The following is a 22,510-nucleotide window of genomic DNA, read 5'->3' as shown; positions in this document are numbered from 1 at the left end:
CATCAACTGCTTTTTCTAAAATGACACTATCCAATATCGAAACTAGCATAACGGGAGGGCGCTTTTTGTCAAACAGTGTATTTTTCCAAAAAAAATTCAGATAAAGGCAAGTTGCTACACGCATTTTAAATATTATACATTTTATATAAATGTTTATAAACTTTTAATTGCACAAATTGTTGGCCTGGGTAATGGTTGTATATGTTTGTAGGCTATACCTTGCGCATTTTAGGTTTCATTTAATGTAACGTTAACTTGCTCCGTGCATGCTACACGTTGTATTGCAATTAAATTCCATGGTCTAATAAATCATTGCAAACATTTAATGCGCATTTAAACCTAAATTATATTATAACTGTGCCATTTAATATTAAGCCGCAAACTCGACTTAAACTGCACTAGCCTGTTTTTTTTTTTTTGGGGGGGGGGGGGGGGGGGGGGGGCATGAAAGAAACTCATCTTTGATGAAGTGGGTGCGCACTGCAGTCAAAAGACGTCTAGCTCCACCTTCTTGGACATCTAATGGGTGGAGGGGTAGCGTTATAGATAGTCAGGAGGGAATTTCTATGCAAATGAAACACACCTGAGGATCTTACTAGGTTGCGGAAGCTCACTGCTCAAACATACAGCTGTCGTCCCAGACTCATCTGCTGAATAATACCTTAAAAGAAAGATTTACCCAACAGGTAGGTGTAATATTTATTAATTTATGGCAAGAAGCAAAAATCATTCTTACCGATGTTGTTTTTGTTATTAGAGAAGCATTCATTCATTCCTTAACGTTCCCATATAAAGTCACATTTCAGTGTATCTGTTGTTTAATTATTTACTTTTCTAAAACATCACTGTAAGCAGCTGTGTTTGTGTGTGTGCCTTCTTTATTTATATATATATATATATATATATATATATATATATATATATATATATATATATATATATATATATATATATATATATATATATATATATAATTATTAGTTATTTATTTTGTGAATTTATTAATGTGTTGTTCTAAAGGCCAGTGGTATTTTTAAAAACAATACTGGATCTCTAACATTGCATGCTTTTTAAGAGGAACTAAATTGGGTGTGTCTGATAAGGAAGACATACAAAATGTGCAGGACTGGGGTGCCACCAGGACAGGTTTAAAAAACACTGTTCTAGTCTAGAGAAGTTTTGTGCAATTGCAACTCTTCAGGAAATGACCCACCTTTTCATAATCATTTTTTCCCCAGTAGGGGTGGAAATATCTGCATGGGGCACCATGCAGGAGAGCAGTTTGATTGGAACAATTCTGAGATGGGAAAAAAAGTGTTCTAGACATATAGACAGCTGAATTTGCTCTTTATTTTCCATGAAATACACAATAATCAGAAAGAACAAAGTACATAACCCTTTCTCTATATATTTTAACATTAGACCATGTGTAACACAAGTATGCAAAATATGGCTATTGTATATAATTATTATAATAGTTGTTGGATTTTCTAATAGCACCATGGTCTACCACCCTGAATTTGAGAAAGCAGGAAAGCAGGCAGGCCTGCAGGTATGGAGGATTGAAAACATGGATTTGGTGCCTGTCCCTCCGAATCTTTATGGTGGCTTCTACACAGGTGATACCTACCTCATCCTCAATACCATTAAGCACAAGTCTGGGAGTCTACAATATGACGTTCACTTCTGGATAGGTAAAACTATTTAGCGTACATCCACTGTGAGCACTTTTATTGAAAACTTATTTATGAACATTGTTAAATGGTATCTCCAGGTGATGCATGCACAATAGATGAGAGTGGGGCAGCCGCTATCTTCACCATCCAAATGGATGATTTCCTTGGAGGAAAACCCATCCAGTACAGAGAAGTCCAGGGATACGAGTCAAAAACCTTTGTAGGCTACTTCAAATCAGGCCTTAAATATATGGTAGGTAGTTATTATATTTACAATGCTTTGATGCTCAAAATGTATTTGGATACTTAGTTCATAACAACCACAGATGTAATTTTTCTTATTAAACTGCTTTTTATTTCTTTAGCAAGGTGGAGTTGCCTCTGGATTCAAACACATAGCTTCTGGTGCGAGTGTGAAGCGTGTTCTCCATGTGAGTGGCAGACGTGTAATCCGGGCTATTGAAGTACCTGTGAGTTGGTCTAGCTTCAACCAGGGTGATTGCTTCATCCTAGACTTTGGACAGGTGAAATATATGAATTAATGTCCTGCTTCTCTCTTTTGCATTTTATCATATTGTATCCTATGTATTCATGCTAATTCTCTTTTACTTGTATCAGGAGATATACCAGTGGTGTGGTTCCAAGTGTAACCAGTTTGAAAGACTGAAAGCCACTAACGTTTCCAAAGATATTCGTGATAATGAGCGTTGTGGGAGAGCAAAGCTTTTTGTATGTGAAGAAGGATCAGAGAATGAGAAGATATTAGCGGTTAGTATAACACAAGGAGTATGTTTTCTTCACTTATTTTTGATATAGGTTCGTTTCTTAAGGCTGGAATACACTACACAACTTATCTAAAATCTGAACAGATCTTAATGGTAAATACATAAGACACACAGACCCGCCACCAACTAGCGCTGATGAAAGCCGACTCTGTTGTCGTTTGTGTCAGTGCAAAAAAGCTGCACTTGAACACAGAGAGAACTACTTTATTAAAATATTTGCCCCGGAACACTCGGGTCAGATGACCTACAATTAGAACCGTAACGTACCTGTACCATTTTCACTTCTTTCCTTGTTGTTTTGCTCTCATGCACCGACTCATTTACTAAGATGAACAGCCAATCAGAGTTCTCTCTCTCATTGACGGCCTGACGCCGATTCTACATGCTGAATTGGCCCAGAAAAACCCAGAGTCTGACTAGAGCCAACAGTGCAGAAAACACTGGAAAAAGCTAAGTCGAACGATCAAAAAGGGCCCAACATTGCCTAAAGGCCGATCGCTTGGTGTGTACCGGGCTTTTATAATCCTAGACGTCATGCATATCGGGGCAAAGGTCATGAAGTGTATCCCAGCCTTTAGTAAGTATTCAGTATTTTGTTCTGAATGTGAATGCTCTACTATATTTTATCAGATTCTTGGACCAAAGCCTGATCTTCCTGATGCGCAGTCTGAAGACACCAAGACTGACGCGTCCAACAGGAAGTCAGCCAAATTGTTCAAGGTACGGTAAGCTATACTCTAGCTTTTGCCATAAGAAATTATCTTGAAAAATCTAAAAAATGGGTTATTCTTGTTGGTCTTAATTGCTCAGGTGTCAAATGCCAGTGGGACTATGTCTGTCACTTTGGTGTCTGAAGAGAACCCTTTTCCCCAGAGTGATCTGCAGTCCACTGACTGCTTTATCTTGGATCATGGTTCCAATGGCAAAATATTTGTTTGGAAAGGTTCGCTTAGCAGATAGATCTTTCTTTTTTTTTCAAAATTTGCTTCTTGGGACATGCCTACATTTAAATCTTAACTTTTATTTCTGTAATGAAACAGGTAAAGAAGCTAATAAAGAAGAGCGGAGTGCAGGTATGAAAGCTGCCGAGGACTTCATAAGTAAGGTGGGCTATCCTAAACACACTGAGGTCCAGATCATCCCTGAGAATGGAGAGACTCCTCTCTTCAAACAGTTCTTCAAGTTATGGCATGATATTGAGCAGACAAATGGTATGGGACAAGCCTATGTACCCAACAGGATTGCCAAGATCAAGAAAGTGCCCTTTGATGCATCATCTTTGCACAAATCAGAGGCAATGGCAGCTCAGCATGGAATGATAGATGACGGGAAGGGGGAGAAGAAGGTAAATGTGTTCTGTGCTGTTGTGCAAAAGGTTACAACTTTTTAATTATGTCATATGCCATATGTAATTATGTCAATTGTCATATTAATGGACAATTTGTCTTCTTGCTGCGGAAAGATCTGGCGCATTGAGGGATCAGACAAGGTTCCAGTCGACCCATCCATTCATGGGCAGTTCTTTGGAGGAGATAGTTACATCATCCTGTACACCTACAGGCATGGGGGACGTCAGGGGCAGATTCTATATATATGGTAAGAGCTACATACCTACTTCTGGATTCCTTTATGCATCCTAAACCTGGAAAATAAACACTGAATGCCTGAGGAGTTGGCCCTAAGCCAAGGGCTTTGTCTGCTCATATTACACAAGAACACTCGGGTAACAGAACACTATGGTCTTTGAGTAGTATCTGTTAGCCCTACCAGGCTGGGCTTCTGTTTCATCAATAGGATGAGTCATCACTGCAAATGTTCATTATATTTTGTTTATGCCTGAAGGCAGGGCGAAGAGTCCAGTCAAGATGAAAGAGGAACTTCTGCCATTCTAACTGCCCAGCTTGATGCAGAGCTTGGTGGAAGTGCTGTGCAGGTAACACTTGCTTGGAGCATTTAATGATTGCAGTATTCACCTTCTATATGTAGTCTATATGCAGTCTACTGAACATTTACCTCCAACCTGCCCCAACACACCTGCCTGAAGGTTTCTAGCAATCTGCGATTTGTAGGTTGGAGTGTGTAATTAAGATTGGAGCCCTGCAAGACAGTGGCCCTCCAGGTGCACAAATAGATCATTAAAACGACATCAGTAACACCAGCTTGAATGTGCATTTTTATGAAGGTGCGAGTAATTCAAGGCAAAGAACCCCGTCACCTCATGAGTATCTTTGGTGGGCAAACAATGGTGGTGCACAAGGGAGGGACTTCACGAGAGGGTGGTCAATCACAGGCTTCTGTAGTCCGCCTTTTCCAAGTGCGTGCCAACACTGCTGGGCACACACGAGCTGTTGAGGTGAGTAACAAGTAAAAGTCTGTTTTAGCTGCACCATATTTGTTTTTGTCAAATGGTGTTCATTTGAATATCTATTCAAAATTGGTTCTCCTTGGACAAATTGTTCCCTTTGTCTGAAACAGGTTGACGCTGTGGCCTCCAGCCTCAACTCCAACGATGCCTTTGTTTTGGTGACTCCCTCAGGCTCTACGTTGTGGCTGGGACAGGGTACAAGTGACACAGAAAAGAATGGAGCCAAAAAGCTTGGCAACATTTTAGGAGTAGACCTTTCAGAGATATCAGAAGGAGCAGAGGGAGGTGGGTGTACTTAAGTCATTGTTAGAGGAGTGTTTTAATGTATTTATTTAACATTTAAAATGGCAAAGAATACTTATAGAACAAATATTTTTCAAATTTCTGCATAGATGATTTCTGGAGTACTCTTGGAGGAAAAGCAGAGTATCGCACCTCTGAAAGGCTCAAGAACAAAATGGACACCCATCCCCCTAAGCTCTTTGCATGCTCTAACAAGACTGGACAATTTCTTGTGAGTTTCATGTTGCCATGAAGAATGTAAACACAGTTGCAGTTATCATGACTGAGTTTCAGAAAAGTCGCTGTTCTTAAATTATTCCAAAGAGATGCGATTCATATATATAACTTAATTGCAGTTCTCCAAACTGCTTTAACCCACTGCAGCATTGCAGCCTTAATCACTGAAAGGCCTGCTTTCATAGTTCAGTTTTTGTTTTGTTCTGCAACCATCTAGATTGAAGAGGTGCCAGGAGAGATGACACAGGAGGACTTGGCTCCAGATGATATCATGATCCTGGACACCTGGGATCAGGTAAACCTGTATATGTGACATTTGCAATAAATGCGCACTATAGAAATTAAATCTAATGCCTTTCATGCCTGAAATCATTCTCATAGGTCTTTGTTTGGATCGGAAATGAAGCTAACGAAGATGAAAAAAATGAAACTTTGACTTCAGGTGAGAGAACCCCCCATTATCAGCAACATTGCAGCTGTTTTCATTAGCTAATGATTTATCTCCATCCTTGTCTTTTCTTACTTTAGCGGTCAAATATATTGACTCAGATCCTGCCAATAGGGACAAGCGAACTCCCATTGTTACAGTGAAGCAGGGCTTTGAACCTCCCACATTTACAGGCTGGTTCCTGGGTTGGGACCATGACTTCTGGAGTTCTGACCCACTGCAACGGGCCATGACTGGTTTAAAAATGTAATCTAATGTTTTGTTGGAGCAAAGAGATAGGGTTGTGTTATTGTGATCTAATGTTAAATGCAAATGCATCAAGCCGACTATAAACACTTCATACTACTCAACATATCTCACCTGAGATACCTCATCCTTGTTTTACCTCCTTGTGGGAAAAATAAAAATGTCTTTGTCCAAAAGATCTTTAAAAGGCAAAATACAAATTCTGTTTATTCAATGCTTGATCAAAAATAAATGTATAAACAGAAAAATAAAAAAAGAACTATCAAACATCTTAAAACGTGCTTTTTCTTTACAGTGATGGAATGTTTAGATTGATGGTTTTAAGCAGGGTTCTCCAAACTTGGTCCTGTAGGGCCACTGTCCTGGACCAAGTGTGGAGTCCCCTGGTTTAAAGGAATAATTTTTAAGGTTTAATCATCCAGTACAAGTGATCAGAGATCAAGTGTTGTCATTTTCCTGGCCACTCTCTTCATCACTGTCACTGCAATCATCTTCATTAATGTCCTGAAAAATGTCAGCTATGAGAAAACTCTGCTTCTGGTCCACTTTAAGCTCACTGTCATCAAGGTCTTCACAATCCTTCTCCAGGACTGGGACGATTTTGTCATAGAGGAAGTCAACAATGTCTGGAAGAAACATCATAGACATGCAATACATTAAATAAAAGAAATTCATACTCCAGTCACTAAAAAGCTAATAAGTGATTATTTTTTTTACTGCACACCAGTTCTTACTGTTCTAGAGTCTTTCAAAACTTGAAAATTAAGGCTATGTTGAGTCTCAAAATTAGGAATTTAAATTTAGGAAGCCATCTTTAGAAGGCTATGAAAAACAGTAGTTGTAGCTTCAGCACAGTTTCTTCAATCCAAATCAAAAAGCTACATTTAGCAATAATGTGGAATATATGAAAGCACTTACCTCCAAAACACTTGGCCTTCCAATCTGGTACATAGCAAACTTTAAGCTGATGCCACTTTGCTTGCACGTGTGCTGGAGCAACATCCCTATGAGACAAAGACATGACACCAAGCTTGTTTACACCTGCATCATCATCATGCGTGAACAAGCAGGTGTATTATTCCACTTGCTGGTAACCTGAATGTAACCTGTGTAAATGGGCTCTGATACCATTTACCCCAACTTAATTAACTCCTCAGAGGATATTTTTTCTTTATTCTGGGTCTAGCATTCTCACCTTAGTTATCTCTGATAGCTTGAAATGGTTCCAATGTTCAAACACTACTGTTTATCTTTAGTTTATACTATACTGTTTCAATTACCCTGATATTAGAACCAATTCAATGAAACCCCATATTTATACCAGACTACAGACATGATTCATGGTTTCTCAAAAATAAATATTACACTGTTAAAAGTTCAATTTGTTCAGTTAAGTCATCACTGATCTTATATTAAAAAGCTGTCCTTTGTTTCCACTTCATCGGTTATTTACAGGTGGTGGTTGCATTCACATTTCAGAATTGCCAGAATTATAAATTAACTCTGCAATGTGGTGTCAGTCTTCTGCATTTATTTCTATGGTAATAACGTTGTGTTGGTAGGTATACGCCAACAACAACTGCAACATGGAGGACTCTGCAATACAGATGTCTTATTTACAACATGCTGTCATCTCCACTGGTCTCAAAATGTTATATTGACATGATAATAATAATAATGTGTTCGATTTATATCGCGCTTTTCAAGGTACTCAAAGCGCTTTACATTTAAGGGGGGAATCTCCTCAACCACCACCAATGTGCAGCATCCACCTGGATGATGCGACGGCAGCCATATTGCGCCAGAACGCTCACCACACACCAGCTGATTGGTGGAGAGGAGACCGAGTGATGAAGCCAATCAGGAGAGGGGGATGATTAGGAGGCCATGAAGGACAGAGGCCAATGGGCAAATTTGGCCAGGATGCCGGGGTTACACCCCAACTCTTTCCGAAGGACATCCTGGGATTTTTAACGACCACAGAGTCAGGACCTCGGTTTAACGTCTCATCCGAAAGACGGTGCTCTTTGTCAGTATAGTGTCCCCATCGCTATACTGGGGTGTTAGGTCCCACACAGACCACAGGGTGAGCACCCCCTGCTGGCCTTACTAACACCTCTACCAGCAGCCTCTACCTCTACATGTTCTGCTAGTCTGAGCAACAACACAACCTTGTTTTTCCTGTGACTTTCAGCAGTTACCTATAACAACGTCTGATGTTTGCTTTAAGTAGGAGAAAAGTCCAAATCAAAATCCAATCAAAAGGTTCAGACTGAAACGGATTTCCAGAAATGTGATTTGAATAGGATTTCACAACTTATGAATGTAGCTCAAAATAGATGTGCAAAAATCGCATTTCTTTTTTTTCTTTTTTGCTATAGCCTCAACAGGTAATTACGTGCTTTGTGTAGTCCCATAAAATGTATCTCACTGTATTTCATTTTATCATGTAAAAGAAAATTTCTGCGTCAAAATAGTTTTTATGGGGCAAACCTTATATCCTTATATACAGTCTTGTTCAAAATAATAGCAGTACAATGTGACTAACCAGAATAATCAAGGTTTTTAGTATATTTTTTATTGCTACGTGGCAAACAAGTTACCAGTAGGTTCAGTAGATTGTCAGAAAACAAACAAGACCCAGCATTCATGATATGCACGCTCTTAAGGCTGTGCAATTGGGCAATTAGTTGAAAGGGGTGTGTTCAAAAAAATAGCAGTGTCTACCTTTGACTGTACAAACTCAAAACTATTTTGTACAAACATTTATTTTCTTCTGGGATTTAGCAATCCTGTGAATCACTAAACTAATATTTAGTTGTATGACCACAGTTTTTTAAAACTGCTTGACATCTGTGTGGCATGGAGTCAACCAACTTGTGGCACCTCTCAGCTGTTATTCCACTCCATGATTCTTTAAAAACATTCCACAATTCATTCACATTTCTTGGTTTTGCTTCAGAAACAGCATTTTTGATATCACCCCACAAGTTCTCAATTGGATTAAGGTCTGGAGATTGGGCTGGCCACTCCATAACATTAATTTTGTTGGTTTGGAACCAAGACTTTGCCCGTTTACTAGTGTGTTTTGGGTCATTGTCTTGTTGAAACAACCGTTTCAAGGGCATGTCCTCTTCAGCATAGGGCAACATGACCTCTTCAAGTATTTTAACATATGCAAACTGATCCATGATCCCTGGTATGCGATAAATAGGCCCAACACCATAGTAGGAGAAACATGCCCATATCATGATGCTTGCACCTCCATGCTTCACTGTCTTCACTGTGTACTGTGGCTTGAATTCAGAGTTTGGGGGTCGTCTCACAAACTGCCTGTGGCCCTTGGACCCAAAAAGAACAATTTTACTCTCATCAGTCCACAAAATGTTCCTCCATTTCTCTTTAGGCCAGTTGATGTGTTCTTTGGCAAATTGTAACCTCTTCTGCACATGCCTTTTTTTTAACAGAGGGACTTTGCGGGGGATTCTTGAAAATAGATTAGCTTCACACAGACGTCTTCTAACTGTCACAGTACTTACAGGTAACTCCAGACTGTCTTTGATCATCCTGGAGGTGATCATTGGCTGAGCCTTTGCCATTCTGGTTATTCTTCTATCCATTTTGATGGTTGTCTTCCGTTTTCTTCCACGTCTCTCTGGTTTTGCTCTCTATTTTAAGGCATTGGAGATCATTTTAGCTGAACAGCCTATCATTTTTTGCACCTCTTTATAGGTTTTCCCCTCTCTAATCAACTTTTTAATCAAAGTACGCTGTTCTTCTGAACAATGTCTTGAATGACCCATTTTCCTCAGCTTTCAAATGCATGTTCAACAAGTGTTGGCTTCATCCTTAAATAGGGGCCACCTGATTCACACCTGTTTCTTCACAAAATTGATGACCTCAGTGATTGAATGCCACACTGCTATTTTTTTGAACACACCCCTTTCAACTAATTGCCCAATTGCACAGCCTTAAGAGCGTGCATATCATGAATGCTGGGTCTTGTTTGTTTTCTGAGAATCTACTGAACCTACTGGTAACTTGTTTGCCACGTAGCGATAAAAAAATATACGAAAAACCTTGATTATTCTGGTTAGTCACATTGTACTGCTATTATTTTGAACAAGACTGTATAATAGATTAATTGGGTATTTGAGCAACCAAAAAAGTACATACATGTTTATGTGAGATGTTATTCAATTACTTAATTTGTATTTCTGTAAATTTGCAATTTTAGATTGTGAATGAATTGAATGTTTCCTCGATCTGCCTTTAGATTATTAATATCATGCTACAGTGCACATTCTATCAGTTGCAGATCTATGGCAGCTTTCTGATAATTAGTCTTTTTGATTGTCATCTCTATTGGGTCATTCCATGTCAAAGAAAAATCTGATTTTGTTTAAGCGTTAATTCAGGTTTAAGGTTTAATAATGTTATTTTACCATTTAAGCCCGTTGGCAGGCCGGGCTTACATTTTGGTAGCCCCTAGCCCGTCTGAAAAGCACATAGCCCTGGGACGTTGGGATTTTAGAGCCCCGGCCAATAGTTACATGTCCGAGTCTGATCAGTGATCACGAATCGTAGCATAACACCACAAATAAAGGATTCTTCAGTGCCATTATAATAGTTGGAATAGCCAGGATATTTTTTAATATAACTCTGATTCTACTTGTCTGAAAGATGAATGTCATTCATCTAGGATGGCTTGAGGTGAGTATATCATGTGAGTATATCATTTTTTGGGGTAAACTATCCCTTTAATAGCAATGAAAGCCAAGATATGAAATGCTATTGATGACTTTTTACTGAGTAATCAAATATATTTGGAAGGGGGTTAGAATGATAATTTTCACCTGAGATTTGAAGCAGAATTACACGTGTCACCCACATTTGACCCACTGAAAATGGGTCAAATTCAACAAGACACACAGTAACTCAACAAATAGTCTTGCAAAACAATATGAAAATAAGTGAAAAGATTGTGATATTGCCTGAAAAAAAATTGTTGTGATATAATTTTGCCCATCCCAACTGCAAATAATCCTTACCCGAATACAGCTGTAAGATCATCCCAGTCAACATCCGCAACATCCTCCACTTGCATTTGATACATTCTGTGTAAAACATTTTTTTTATTAGTAAAAGCCAGGTAAAGAAAAACATTTCAGAATAACATGAACTAAGCAAGCGTGTAAAAACAAGATCACTTACGCTTTAATGAGTCTGATTTTGGCCTCCTGAGCTTTCCTTCCCCTACATAAAGTCCCTGAGGACATCCGTACAGCGAGGATGGAAAACCTTAGGGGTGAAAATTAACTTTTAACAATGTTGATTATAGGAACAGAGAACAATGTAAAATGTGCCACCATTTAATGTTAAATTGTTTTAAATTACTCTCTCACCATTTCATTCTGCATTTGCTCCAACTTCGAGATTTAACCTTCAGTGCAATATTGAACCAGGGCAATTTTTTGTAGAGCATTTCTCTACTGACTCGTTTTGGTGTTGTGTTATTAGGAGATTTAGATTTCAGCACTGTTACAATATAGCCTCGCACAGCCCGCAAAAGTCTCTGCTCCTCCTTCACAGACCACGGCCCAGTTTTTATAACTGTGTAGTGAGATGATATACAAAATTAAAAACCTGGAATTTATATATTTGGAAATTTTGAAAAGAGGCAAAAAATATGCTAAAGTAGACTTACCAGAACTAATGTGAGAAAAACGTTTCTCAAGAGAGTAAGAGCTTCTACCAGTCAGCTCAGAAATCTTTTGCCAGTTATTGCCATGTAATGTGTGATACTTGAGCAATGCTTTGATTTCTTCTTTTGAAAACCTTTGGGGAAAAGGAAAAAATCATTGAGGTTTACAGATAACAAAAATAAATTAAAAGCATAGCAGATACATTTTATTAAATGTAAATATTTTACTTTTACTTTAAATATTTTACTAAAATTATACTTATTTACCTTCCCTTATAGTTTGTACCATCAAAAACTTTCCTTCCACGGGTAAAAACATCATGACATGGCCTGGGAATTCCTTCTGCTGTTCAAATTTGATTTGAAGAAAAGATAAACAGATTTATTAAGCAACAAAAATGATACATTTTTTATTTTAAAATTTCTTCATGCAAGGGAAGACTTCATAAACACAGCTTTTTTAACCAAGGTAGTGCTGGTGCTGGTTCGGAGCCAGAGCTTAGTTTCAGATCAGTTCTTTTACCCCATTTCCACCAGAATGAATGCTAGTTCAGAGCCAGTGCTAGTGCCAGTTCTGAGTTGGTTCGACTGACGACCCTTCTAAGAACCGGTTAGTCTTTCCACAGGCAAGAGAGCCACCACAGATCCAGATCTTACTTCACTGTATACGTCTCATCTTTCTTAGCAACGCTAGCGAGGCAGCGAGAAACACAAACACTCCAGGCTTGTTCGAGATGCATCGGCACTGCAGTCCGATCCACGTATAATATCAAAATACTGCATGAGTGATTCAAAAGGAGTCGTATGCTGTACTTCAGTGTCATACGCCCATCAGTCTGTACAGCACTGATGCATATCGAACAAGCCTTCCATCAACACTTTTTTTCTGTGTTTTACAACACAGCTTGTGATTCTTATTAAGTAGGGGTCATGGGGGAAAATGGTAGTGCTGAAGACTAAAGGGTTCCTGATGGTTTCACACTCAATCCTTCACATTAATTATTTTGCAGTTAAAGCCTCACTTGGCTACTTTTGCTCTCGGGGTCCCCCTACAGTTTGGAAATAATAATGTCCTCAACTACTGTCGTAAGCTCTGTCATCCTACAACAGGGGATGCCATCGTGCGTGCATTTGTTGACATGACAACCCTGATAGCCCTGAACTAGTGATGCGTGGCTCGTCTCATAACCCGCGGACCACGTATGTCTATTTAATGGTCGCGGGTGCGCGGCGGGTTGTAAAAATATATACAGTGGTGCGGTGCGGGCCAAATAACTTCATAAAAGTGGCGCCGCGGGTCGGTGCAGCGCTAACAGTTCCCCTGAACACTGCAAGAGGAGTTCGAGTTCTTCTGGCGGCGCGTGTGAAATGTCTTCATCCCAGGTACAGTCAGTGGCATGTTTCAGCATGTCATATGAATATAATTTAATGGGTTTTATTTTTTTCAAACGCCTAATAATCACAATGCTCACGTTTACAAGCCAGCGTCATTATAGTAGTCTATTGGTTACCGTTTTACAGAATCTATATGATACTTCAGTTCAATGTTTGAGTGGTAGCTCACCGTAACAAGCATGACAGCATCGGTCGGGCACGCCTCCTTCAGTTCACGCCGACGAGCAAACGCTGGTCACATTTTGATCCTCGTCCTGCCTTTAATCCCATCACTTTTTCGTTTCCTCTTATTGCTTTCCTCCAACAAAACCTATTCTTTCTTATGTGTCTGTGCTGCTTCGGACATGACTATATTATCCGACGAACAAAGTTGGGCTCGCACGTCCGAATTTAAGGAAGTGTGGGTGTTGGTGGAAGTGACGTATATGCCGTAAAGCAGTCGAATTTTGTAGTTCCTTTTGTTCTCGGGTTACTACCCGAAACCCGAAGTTTAAAAGTACAATTAAAAACGATACAGACCCCATCAGGCTATGGCAGACGTGTCATTCAACCTATTGTAAGTCGATTTATCATCACAAGAGTCTTAAAAAATATATTATGAAGGTTGAAAAGTTACCTAGTGCTGATTTAATGAGTCTTTTCTTCATCAACTGTTTTTATCTGACCCTGTGGACCCAATGACCATTTCACTGTCCAATGGTCATGCCTTAACTGCATTTTATAGTATTAGCATAGTCATCCTCATGGTAATTTAATAATTTTTAACTTTTCTGTCAGAGTTAAATCTTTTTGGCTCATTTTATCTGTAAAAGAAAACATGCCTAATAACTCTGCACACCTGAATATAAGGTAATTTTCATTTCCAGTCTTAATGAACAACTATATATCACATTATAAATTATTAAATACTAAATTAATAGTAATTAAGATTAATGTGGTTTGGAATTGGTAAAATGTGCCTGGAAAATAAATATGCTCAGAAACTTAACGTGCCTAACAATTCGGCACACAGTGTATACCGTATTACAGGTCCTTCTCAAAAAATTAGCATATGTGATCAAAGTTCATTATTTTCCATAATGTAATGATAAAAATTTAACTTTCATATATTTTAGATTCATTGCACAACAACTGGAATATTTCAGGTCTTTTATTGTTTTAATACTGATGATTTTGGCATACAGCTCATGAAAACCCAAAATTCCTATCTCAAAAAATTAGCATATGATGAAAAGGTGCTCTAAATGAGCTATTAACCTAATCATCTGAATCAACTAATTAACTCTAAACACCTGCAAAAGATTCCTGAGGCTTTTAAAAACTCCTAGCCTGGTTCATTACTCAAAACCGCAATCATGGGTAAGACTGCTGACCTGACTGCTGTCCAGAAGGCCATCATTGACACCCTCAAGCGAGAGTGTAAGACACAGAAAGAAATTTCTGTACGAATAGGCTGTTCCCAGAGTGCTGTATCAAGGCACCTCAGTGGAAAGTCTGTGGAAAGGAAAAAGTGTGGCAAAAAACGCTGCACAACAAGAAGAAGTGACCTGAGGAAGATTGTGGAGAAGGACTGATTCCAGACCTTGGGGAACCTGCGGAAGCAGTGGACTGAGTCTGGAGTAGAAACATCCAGAGCCACCGTGCACAGGCGTGTGCAGGAAATGGGCAACAGGTGCCGCATTCCCCAGGTCAAGCCACTTTTGGGCTACAGAGAAGCAGCACTGCACTGTTGCTCAGTGGTCCAAAGTACTTTTTTCGGATGAAAGCAAATTTTGCATGTCATTCGGAAATCAAGGTGCCAGAGTCTGGAGGAAGACTGGGGAGAAGGAAATGCCAAAATGCCTGAAGTCCAGCTAGCTATCAGGAGATTTTGGAGCACTCCATGCTTCCATCTGCTGAAAAGCTTTATGGAGATGAAGATTTCGTTTTTCAGCACGACCTGGCACCTGATCACAGTGCCAAAACCACTGGTAAATGGTTTACTGACCATGGTATTACTGTGCTCAATTGGCCTGCCAACTCTCCTGACCTGAACCCCATAGAGAATCTGTGGGATATTGTGAAGAGAGAGCTGAGAGACGCAAGACTAGGGCTGCACGTTTTCAAATTTTTCATTAACCGTTAACCGAGGCCCTTAGCGGTTAATACTCGGTTAACCATAGTGTGCGTCAGGGTTATTTTTAGTTTATTAATTTGACGACCACCATCTCCGTAGTGAACGCGCCTATAGAGAGAAATTCACATCATGGATTACACAATCAGAGAGTAGCCTATTTCTTTTCGTTTTAAATTGTTAAAAGACATTTCAAGTTTCTTAAGATCTATTTCATGTCTACGAGGCGTACGCTGAGTTTCGTTAAATTAGGATGAGATGCGCTCCAGTTCACGAGCAATGCAAGTGGCCGCGAGGGCGCCTGCACGATTAGAGCATGTAACGTTAGTAAAATATGCAGCCGAGAATGATTCACACAGACTCAGCGTTTGACTCGCGCGGCTGATGAGCCTCTCCCGGCAGAGTTCAAGCATCTGTGGACTCGTCCCTTCAGACTCATACTCCGGAGCAACTTATAGCCTGAAAAATGCGGTAAGCACTGCATTGCAATACTTGCATTTCGCCCCGTCACTCTTATTTTTAAAGTGCTCCCACGCTTTCTTTGCCCGCTTAGAAAGCTGGTCATGACTTCTTCTTGTGGATACTACCCTAACCCTATGGATACTACAAATGTCTGGGAGCGCTCTGGCGGTCTATAGGGGTGCAAACATATATTACAACTAAATTCAAGGCACGTCATTGACGCCACTTAACCGAGCAAAATGTTTCACTCGGTTACGCAATTTTTAACGGTTAATCGGTCAATCGGTTAACCATGGACACCCCTACGCAAGACCCAACACTCTGGATGAGCTTAAGACCGCTATCGAAGCATCCTGGGCCTCCATAACACCTCAGCAGTGCCACAGGCTGATTGCCTCCATGCCACGCATTGAAGCAGTCATTTCTGCAAAAGGATTCCCGACCAAGTATTGAGTGCATAACTGAACATACAGTCCCTGACAAAAGTCTTGTCGCTTGTGTACAAATTGACCTAAAGTGCAGCTGAAATATATTTCTAATCAAGATTTTTTTACAAGAAATGGCTCATTTTAATCCCACCAGCTTTTGTGATAATGTTTCAGTGAAAAACTAAACTTTCAAAAAGTATTCTAATATTCACAGCTTGGTAAAGCCCATTGAGTCAATTTTTGCAAAGACATAAGTTTTGTCACCTTGTCATATGAGCTTCACCTGTGACTAATAATGGATCAATTAGGTCTCAAGTGTGTATAAAAAGAACCCCAGTACGCTAGACCTTCACATCAACTGCAACTAGACCTCTGCAAACATGCCTAAGATTCACACAGAGACTAAAGTTTTGATTATCAAGAGGCTGAAGACCAGATCCACTGCTGATGTGGCAGACACCTTCAATGTGTCTCAGCGTCAAGTACAGAGGATTAAAAAAAGATTTGAAGAGACTGGAGACGTTTTTGACAAGCCCAGGTCAGGCAGACCCCGCAAGACAACTGCTCGAGAGGACCGTTTGTTGGCTCGAAAATCCAAGGCCAGCCCATTTTCCACTGCAGCAGAGCTCCACAAGACCTGGTCACCTGAAGTCCCTGTGTCAACCAGAAAAGTTTGTCCGATTCTGTCTCGAAATGGCCTCCATGGTCGAATCAGTGCCCAGAAGCCAGCACTAAACAAAAGACAATTGAAAAAATGTGTGGCATTTGCCAAGGCCCACACCCTGCTAAAAGGATGGACGCTGGAAAAGTGGCAGAAGGTGGATTTTTCAGATGAATCTTCTGTTGAATTTCACCACAGTCGCTGCAAATATTGCAGGAGACCTACCGGAGCCAGAATGGATCCGAGATTCACCCAGAAAACAGTGAAGTTTGGGGGCGTAAAAATCATGGTCTGGGGTTACATCCAGTATGGGGGTGTGCGAGAGATCTGCAGGGTGGAAGGCAACATCAATAGTCTAAAATACCAAGAAATCTTAGCTACCTCTTATATTCCCAACCATAAAAGAGGCCAAATTCTGCAGCAGGACGGTGCTCCATCGCATACTTCCATCTCCACATCAAAGTTCCTCAAGGCGAAGAAGATCAACATGCTCCAGGATTGGCCAGCCCAGTCACCAGACATGAACATCATTGAGCATATGTGGGGTAGGATGAAAGAGGACGCATGGAAGACGAAACCAAAGAATATTGATGAACTCTGGGAGGCATGCAAGACTGCTTTCTTAGCTATTCCTGATGACTTCATCAATAAATTGTATGAATCCTTGCCAAACCGCATGGATGCAGTCCTTCAAGCTCATGGAAGTCATACAAGATATCAAATTTGGATCTCACAGCACCACAAATTAATTTGCTGACATATTTTTGTATTTGCTGTAAATTTGTTCCATTTCTGTATAGGCGACAAAACTTTTGTCTTGCCAAAATTTGACCTTTCCGTCTTGATTAAATGATAAAAAAAATTCTGTGAACATTATTTATTTCAGTGCATTAAACATCATTTGGGAGGGTTTTAGCTTTTCATATGAGCTATTTCTAACACCAATTAATTAATTAAAAGTCAGGTTAATATCAGGTATTTCTAGAAAATAGATAAGCGACAAGACTTTTGTCAGGGACTGTAATTATTTGAAGGTTGACTTTTTTTGTATAAAAAACACTTTTCTTTTATTGGTCGGATGAAATATGCTAATTTTTTGAGATAGGAATGTTGGATTTTCATGAGCTGTATGCCAAAATCATCAGTATTAAAACAATAAAAGACCTGAAATATTTCAGTTGGAGTGCAATGAATTTAAAATATATGAAAATTTAATTTTTATCATTACATTATGGAAAATAATGAACTTTTATCACATATGCACATTTTTTGAGAAGGACCTGTATTTAGCCTACCCTTCAATGTAACTTAAGAAAATTATTGAAAGAAATCCAGCTGTCTGCATGAGAGAAGCAAAGAAAAACGTATATTCTTAGTATACAACAATGCTGCAATTTATTTAGCAATACAAATTTAAAATGTCACAAATTTGAATAAGATTCAGAATGTCTCCTTTTGAATTGCACAGGGAATAAATGTCAAACTCTATACAAACCTGTTTTAAATAAATAAGATAATTAAGTTTTTAAACCTTGAAATGTGCGATTGGGTTAATTAAATTTCAAATTCCTTTTAAAGTCATAATAAAAATATTCTGCCAACACTGACTTGTTCGATGTATAAATTAGGGATGGGACGATACACTTAAACTCACGATACGATGCACCTCGATATACCAGGGTTACGATACGATACGTCACAATATCAATTTTTTTTTTTTTTTTTCCCAAATCTGTGATTTTTTTTGTACCACAAGTAATGTACTTAAACGAAAGGTAGGATTTTTCTCTTTTTTTGCATTTTGGTTCTATGTTGTTTTTAAAAAAGGAGAATTTTTAGAAGTCCGCGACCTCATCTTAAACAGGGGTGCCAATAATTGTGGAGGGCACTGTAGGAATGTCAATCGATTAAAATATTGAATCATGAATTACTGCATGATTGTCATGAGTTAACTCGCGATTAATCGCAATTTAATCGCACCTTTTTAGCAATTGTAAATGTATCTTAAATTAAGTTTTTAATACTGTAATCAACATAGGTATGGACAAATATGCATGCTTTATGCAAATGTACATTTATTATTAGTGAAACCATACTTATTCAATAATAATCAATACAGCATGAAGACTAGACATATCAAAGGTCATAGATATGTTTATCTAAGAAATTGTTCATGTCTCTTAAACCTAAACTTAAAAATAATGAGTAAGTAGTGATTTCTCTCATTTTTACAATATAAAGGGAGTTTTTACACTGGCAGTTTAATTCAGAAGAGGGCAAAGTTCGTATGAAAAATTGTTAATGTGTACCAGTGAGCGAACCAGAACCACACCATACCTGGAGGAGGTCCATATTACACGAGTAGGAATATAGTGCGGCCCCTTTAAGAGATCCGCATTCCCTATTGAACTGCCGGTACTTTGCGTGTGCGCGCCGCCGAACTGGTCCGCGATTCACGTGGGCAGTGTGAAGAACACGGACGACTCGACTTGTTCAGGAAAGTAACCTGTGCATTCGTTTTAGCCGATTGTAATGTAATGTTATTTAGTTCAATAAAACACGTGTACTGTAAGCGGGGTGATGGTGTTAATGATTTAACCTCAGAACATGAGCGAGAGTGAGCTGCAGTGCATCGCGCTCAGACTGCAGAGAATGTGCTCAGTGAAAAAACGCCCTTTTCTTTGTGGAGTCTAATAATAGTTAAACAGAAAATATGGTAGTTTATGTAGGCAATAACTGCATTTTTGGTTTAGAATATTAATGCTAATGTCAACCATTTTCTTTCCCTATTTATGTTTGCTGCTACATCCTTTGTCTAACAGCTCTCACTTTTTCCAACTACGGGCTATGCCTCAGGTCAAACAGAAAATGCGCGTTGTGTTTTGTCATGTCAAACCCCCCCCACACACACACACACACACACACACACACACACACATATAACACAATCTATCTTTATTTCGCGATCCATTTTTTTCGACCTCGATACGTTTCGTCACGTTTTGTATCGCAATATTTTGTCAAACGATATTTCGTCCCATCCCTAGTATAAATCTGTTTTAAAACGTGCTGTCTTTCTTCCATTGCTATTGTCATCACTGCCAGTCATCGCAATTTTGTGAGTGATTCACAAAATTATTTAGTAGATTAAAGGGTTACTTCACCGAATAGCATATGGTATTGTATAAGTAGAAACCCTGGAGTATATTCGAATGGTCATGTAATCTGACCCCTGCAGCGTTTGTGCCGTGACACTCCCTAAGGAGCTAAATCACATTATATTGAACATTTACTTAACCAATGTCATTTCCTCCATAAAAGGCACTAAAGATGTCGATACAAAGTCCATCTCACTACAGTGGTTCTACAATAATTTATGAAGCGGCGAGATTCGTTTTTGTGCGCAAAAAACAAAAAATGACAAAAAGTTTTGAACCGTTATGATTCAGCGTATTGATTCATGATTCGAATCACGTGTCAACCTGTCAAACTGCTGAAATCACGTGACATTGGCGAGCCGAATTCCTGAATTGATACGATGATTCATACCGTTTGAATCCGTTTTGAAATCGGCCCATCATTACATAAGTCATTATTAGTTGTTTTTTTCACAAAAACTATTCTCTTCGCTTCATAAAATTTATTGTAGAACATTATTGTCAATTGACTGATAGTCTTAAAAAAGACTTGGATTAAGCATCTGCAAAAAAATTCACAAAAAAATCAATAAAACAAATGTGATCACTGACTCACCAATCCTTTCAAAAAAATTGTAGTCCTTTTTCAACTTTGTCAATTCCCGTCTCTCTTCTGGGAATCTTTTTGGATGAAAGAGCTTAGTAGCATCTTTCACTCCTGTGAGAGCCATAAAATCTCTAACGTTCTTTCTTAAACTCTCATTTTCCGAATGAGTGAATCTTCCATTTTTGAACATGATGCCTGCAGACATAAAAGTGAAAGGCAAAAAATTACTTTAACACATTGGGCAGTACACATTTATTATAAACAATCTGTAATAAAATTATACATTTGTATGTGTGTGTGTGTGTAAGTATCATTCCAAGCATGCTTAAGATTGACACCTCAAACATTTTAATCCAATAGTTTATATAATCAGCCCACCTTGCTTTCTGAATTCCTTTAACCTTGGCAGGTCATGCAAGATCATTTGATTGATGTTATACGGGTCTCTGGATTCTATATTAGGACAAAATTCTTTCAGTTCATCCAGGAGATTTGGATCAAATAGTGGTGCATCCAAAAACTTTTTCTTTTTTTTCAACTTTCTAGTCCCAGCTAGTATGGCAGTATGGTCACTTTCCTTATGGCTAATGTTTGGGACTTCCTCAGGCTCTGTCGTCATGACAGCCTGTTCTTCTTGTGCCATGTCAGCACAGTTCGTCTCGGTTACATTTGCTCTCTTTTTCTTTGCTTTACTCGGCTTCTCTTCAGTTGAATCCGGCAGTTCTTGAGATTCTGCTGTGGGTGCTTTCCAGTCCTTTACTTGATGCGAGTTTGTGACACCACCATCCATCGTTGAAGCCTCCCCAGAGATGACAACCTCGCCTTCTTTATTCAATTTTCTTTTTTTCTTTTTACCTGTAGGTGTCTGCAGACTTATATACTCCTCTTCTCTTTTCTTATGCTTCTTTTCATTGTGCTTTTCAGTTTGCATCTTTGAACTTTCAGTGAGTTCATTCATGTTCATGTTTTTCTTTCTCTTTTTCTTCACATTTTCCTCATTTACGCGGTCCATTATGTTATCTGACGGCATTTCATCTATTCTTTAAAAAACAAATATCATAACGACACAGAAAATTTAGAATAACGTGTTTTTCACAAACACAAAAATCAGCTGACAGTTTGCACGTATCGCGCGTCATCCGCAAATAGAGCATTTTTTAAATAAACACATCATTACAGGAAGTACGTGAAAATATATTTAGCAATATCTAAGTATACAGTAAATTCTTAGTTACCTAAAAAACTTTAGGCTCAATGTTTTCGTGTTTTCCACGCGGACTCTTTCTACTTCTTAATCCCTGATTACGAGGTGGATTCTGTAACACAACGGGTATAGGGCCACCTTGCAGACAGGAGAGTCATTACAAAGTAACATTAGCTTCCCAAATGTTAGCAATTTTATTATTATTTTTTACAGTCTAGTTAGCAGCACCTATGGCTAGCACCAGGTTAGAACCTATTTTTACGGTCTATGGTTAGCACATATAATCTAGAATCGGAATAGCACCCTATAAAACTATTCTTAATGTATCTGCAATTTAAAAATATGACAAATGTAAGCATATTATTATGAATTCATCCAGTATACGCCATAAAAATATCATTATATAAATACACATATGTAGATATTAAATAAAAAACAAGCACCCTGCTGCTGACAAAACTCAATTGTAGTTCTCAAATTATATTGTTCTCATTCACAACAGAATAATTGTAAAAATGAAAAGACAAAGAATCCCCTTTTTTGCATCTATAGTATACAATATACATTTAACTATTAGGCTAATTTAATAATTTATTATTAGTTTGTCAGTTTCGACATGATATTATTTTATTGTAGCAAATTCAATTTAAAACTGAAAAATGCAATCCACTTCTAACTGCCATTTGTAACCCGTATCACTTTTGTGTAACACAAATTAAAAAAACTAATTTTAAAATGTAAATAAACTGAATAAATATTC

At 38.6% G+C, this 22,510-nt stretch overlaps 2 protein-coding genes across 4 annotated transcripts; one reads left to right on the top strand and one right to left on the bottom strand.

Moving 5' to 3' along the window:
• Positions 1–548: 548 nt before the first annotated feature.
• gsnb (gelsolin b) lies at positions 549–6,316 on the top strand. The gene is made up of 16 exons (XM_067437997.1): positions 549–686; positions 1,498–1,694; positions 1,775–1,929; positions 2,042–2,200; positions 2,295–2,444; positions 3,092–3,181; positions 3,272–3,404; positions 3,502–3,806; positions 3,924–4,057; positions 4,304–4,394; positions 4,644–4,814; positions 4,937–5,111; positions 5,219–5,340; positions 5,563–5,640; positions 5,727–5,787; positions 5,874–6,316. The coding sequence occupies exons 2-16, from the start codon at positions 1,502–1,504 to the stop codon at positions 6,041–6,043; spliced, it is 2,187 nt and encodes a 728-aa protein (XP_067294098.1). The 5' UTR covers positions 549–686; positions 1,498–1,501; the 3' UTR covers positions 6,044–6,316.
• Positions 6,218–21,902, bottom strand: ttf1.6 (transcription termination factor 1, tandem duplicate 6). Of its 3 annotated transcripts, none has more exons than XM_067437998.1 (10): positions 21,782–21,902; positions 20,925–21,586; positions 20,556–20,741; positions 12,011–12,089; positions 11,747–11,877; positions 11,445–11,652; positions 11,254–11,340; positions 11,091–11,156; positions 6,958–7,043; positions 6,218–6,665 (listed from the first exon to the last, which is right to left on the bottom strand). In XM_067437998.1, the coding sequence occupies exons 2-10, from the start codon at positions 21,574–21,576 to the stop codon at positions 6,478–6,480; spliced, it is 1,683 nt and encodes a 560-aa protein (XP_067294099.1). In that variant the 5' UTR covers positions 21,577–21,586; positions 21,782–21,902; the 3' UTR covers positions 6,218–6,477. The 3 variants fall into 3 exon arrangements, with proteins under 3 accessions (XP_067294099.1, XP_067294101.1, XP_067294100.1); XM_067438000.1 differs by having other exon boundaries at positions 12,011–12,086; XM_067437999.1 differs by having other exon boundaries at positions 20,925–21,581; positions 21,782–21,893.
• Positions 21,903–22,510: the final 608 nt, after the last annotated feature.

The sequence above is a fragment of the Pseudorasbora parva genome, chromosome 3 (genome assembly GCF_024679245.1).
Source record: "Pseudorasbora parva isolate DD20220531a chromosome 3, ASM2467924v1, whole genome shotgun sequence".
Lineage (NCBI taxonomy): Eukaryota > Metazoa > Chordata > Actinopteri > Cypriniformes > Gobionidae > Pseudorasbora > Pseudorasbora parva.
Note: the sequence above shows the minus strand (reverse complement) of the source record. Positions and strands in the feature narration are given on the sequence as shown.